Raw genomic sequence first — 2,869 nt, 5'->3', positions numbered from 1 at the left:
CATTATCCATAATACATGTTTTTCTTTACAGTGAAAACACATTAAGGAAACAGAATGACTGCTAACGCTAGAGAAAACAACCGGCAATTCTGGGTGATGGGCTTGCACGCATAAAATAGTTCTCAAAAAGCAGTTAGAGCAAATATCCATGCTGGGAAGCTGAGTGCGTGCAAGTGAGTAGCTGTCACCTCTTACCCTGAGCGGAAATCAAGGGGAGCCCAAATGGGCCCAAAACTTGGGAATACCATTTGGTGGTAAAGTAAGGAGCGTGACATTACAAAACCTGCTTTGGAAATGAAGCAATGTCACGGCCTCCTCCCTTGCTTCACCATTACCTGTTGCTCTAATTTTTAAATTCTAATGTTAGAAACATTTCCAAAATGCCTAGGGCATCAGATCTGTGTGCCATGTATTAATAATTGACCGACGAGACCCAGGGATGTGTGCTCAGAAAAGCCAGAGACAGGGGAAAAACAAAATCAGAAGCACCTCAGAGGACAGAGGGAAACCATACAGGTAAATTCATGTTACGAAACCACCGCCTGGATTGCAGAGGGCTGAGCTGCACGGGGAGGTGGTGAGGGACAGGAGTATGTCTGAACGAAAATTGCGATGAGCTTGAAGCAAGAATAAGGATGAGTAGGGGAGAACAGAGTCTGCTGAAGCCTGCGTAGAGGTGGAAGAGACAGCCCCTGCCCCGAGGCAAGGCGCCTGAAGGTCCAGAAGGTCCATGATTAGATTAGCGGCCAGGGGTGGTTATTCTCCTCCGCAAAGGCTCTCCAGAATCTGATTTTGACGTCTTCGCCAGAGATGTAGAAAGGTTTTCTCCTAAAAATAAAAAAACACCAAACCCAAATAAAAAATGCAGTGGCTCACTGTCTAAGAATGGAGGTACTACATCTCTGGGGTGGCACGGGCTCACAGTAGCTCTTGGTAAATCCACGAGTATCCTAGGCCGGTGGCAGGGACTGCGGGAGGCGGTTCATTCCCAGCACAGGCGTCTCCGGGACTTGCACGGAGAGCGAGGAGGGCGCTTCGGGCGCTCCTGGGGACCTGGACTCGGAGAGGGAGGCAGAGGCTGGAGGGGGGAGCTGGGGAAGGGCCTCAGAAGGTGCATGTCCTGGTTGAAGATGGAGCGAGGAGAGCGTCTCTCTGGACTCGGGGTGGGAGCCAGAAGTTCTGGCTCCAGGATGGAGCCCTGGGCGGAGGGGCTGGAGGGGAGGAGCCCAGCGGCCTGACCTGCTGCAGCGTCCATCCAGGGCGCGTGGATCTCGGCGTCCTGTGGGGCGGCGAACTCTGGGACAGATGCGCCGAAGGATCCGTGCTCGACGACGACAACGACGTCCTCAGCGGGAGCGTCCAGGAAAGCGGCCGGGTCCAGGTGGACAGGCGGGTCGCTGTGTTCTTCTGAGCGTTGGTCGACAGGACCCAGGAGGACCTCGGGAACCAGGAGGAGGGTGTGCCCGTCGAGGGACACTTCCAGGACGGACGACGGTGAGGGCTCCAGCAGCAGGTCGACGTCGTCCAGGGTCAGCTGCAGGGCAGAGCCTGTGGCCAGGACCAGCACCGAGGTGAGCGCGTCAGCGGTGGGGGCCCGCGGGTTCCTGCAATCGGGGGCGTTTGGCTGGACTGGGTCCTGCGGGCTGCGGTGCCCACCAGGGCGCAGGGTAGGCGGTGGGGCTGCGGGGTCGGCTGCCCATCACGTCCAGGGCTCTGCGCATGGCTGCGGGTCCTGGCAGAGGAGACGGGGTGCGGGGGCGCAGTCCTGCAGGCGGTGACTGCTGTCGATGACAGGTGAGGCGGGCTGAGATGAACGGATAGCACGACCTTACTAATGTCACCTAGCTACGAGGCGCCTCCAGGAGGACGCTCCCGGTTGGGCTTGGTGTCCTAGCCTGGAGATCCTAGGCCTTCCTTGCGCAAATCCGGATGCGCACCAGATAGTTAATAACGTGGGATGTCAGGTGACCTGCGGACGCTGGGCGTGTCATGGTAAGCCCCGCCCCCTGGTTATGCTCCACCCCTATTGCGTCCTATGGGATGGAAGCAGAGCAGTGCAGTGCAGCCACTGGGGAGGTTTTAAGGACTTGTTTGCAGAAGGCTACGTATGCCTTCAGAGCCCTTATGGGGCCCGTGGCTTTTATTACTTTGATCATTTTTACAATTTTAAGTGTATTTATTTCTTTCATTAGCCAGGAGGGTGGAGAGAAGAGAGGCAGAGACACCCCCAACAGGTTCTTGATACCAAGATCCACCTTCAGCTTCAGCCAGCTCTGGATCATGAGCCCATGCGTGCCAGGTGCTCAGAGAAGTCTGCGGGAACAAACCCAGAGCTTTGCCTTCCCACATGGATCAACCTCGCAGAGCCTGTTTCATCCCTGCGCAACCGTCCAGCCCCCTGTTGCTTTTATTCTTGGTAAAAAAAATAATAAGTAAATGGCCAACGCACCGTCTCATAAACTGCTTGTTTAGTTTGAGGAGAATCTAATGTCTCTTCTACGATTTTTCAGGGGGCTGTGAAAAAGAACTTTACTTCAGGACTTATCACTGCTTCTCCCTCCCACCTACAGGGTTCTAGAATTTCCTTTCCTCTTTTAGAGAAATTGGAAATGCAGGTTTTGCTTTGGTAAAAGAGCTTTAAAAAAAGAAAAAAATAATAAAAAAACAGAGCTGGGCCACCAGCTGGCGTGATGGTTAAGGTACTGGACTTGTATATGGTCCACCCCCATTCCCCTGGACCTGGTGGCTTGAAACTCATGCTGGGCCCATATGCGTGTCCAAAATTACCAGAGGAGAATAGAGAAGGGAATGCAGTGTGGCCATCTCCCCTTGGGGGGATGATTTCTCACTTTCCCTGTCTCTGTCTGGG

The 2,869-nt window shown here is 54.3% G+C and overlaps 1 protein-coding gene across 1 annotated transcript; it reads right to left on the bottom strand.

Moving 5' to 3' along the window:
- Positions 1-750: 750 nt before the first annotated feature.
- On the bottom strand, positions 751-1,923 carry LOC102500357 (proline-rich protein 23B-like). The gene is given in 2 exon segments (XM_014591442.1): positions 751-1,592; positions 1,594-1,923. Coding segments are annotated over 2 exon segments (738 nt in total). The 5' UTR covers positions 1,722-1,923; the 3' UTR covers positions 751-982.
- Positions 1,924-2,869: the final 946 nt, after the last annotated feature.

Source organism: Tupaia chinensis, unplaced genomic scaffold (genome assembly GCF_000334495.1).
Source record: "Tupaia chinensis unplaced genomic scaffold, TupChi_1.0 Scaffold000574_1, whole genome shotgun sequence".
Taxonomy (NCBI): domain Eukaryota; kingdom Metazoa; phylum Chordata; class Mammalia; order Scandentia; family Tupaiidae; genus Tupaia; species Tupaia belangeri.
Note: the sequence above shows the minus strand (reverse complement) of the source record. Positions and strands in the feature narration are given on the sequence as shown.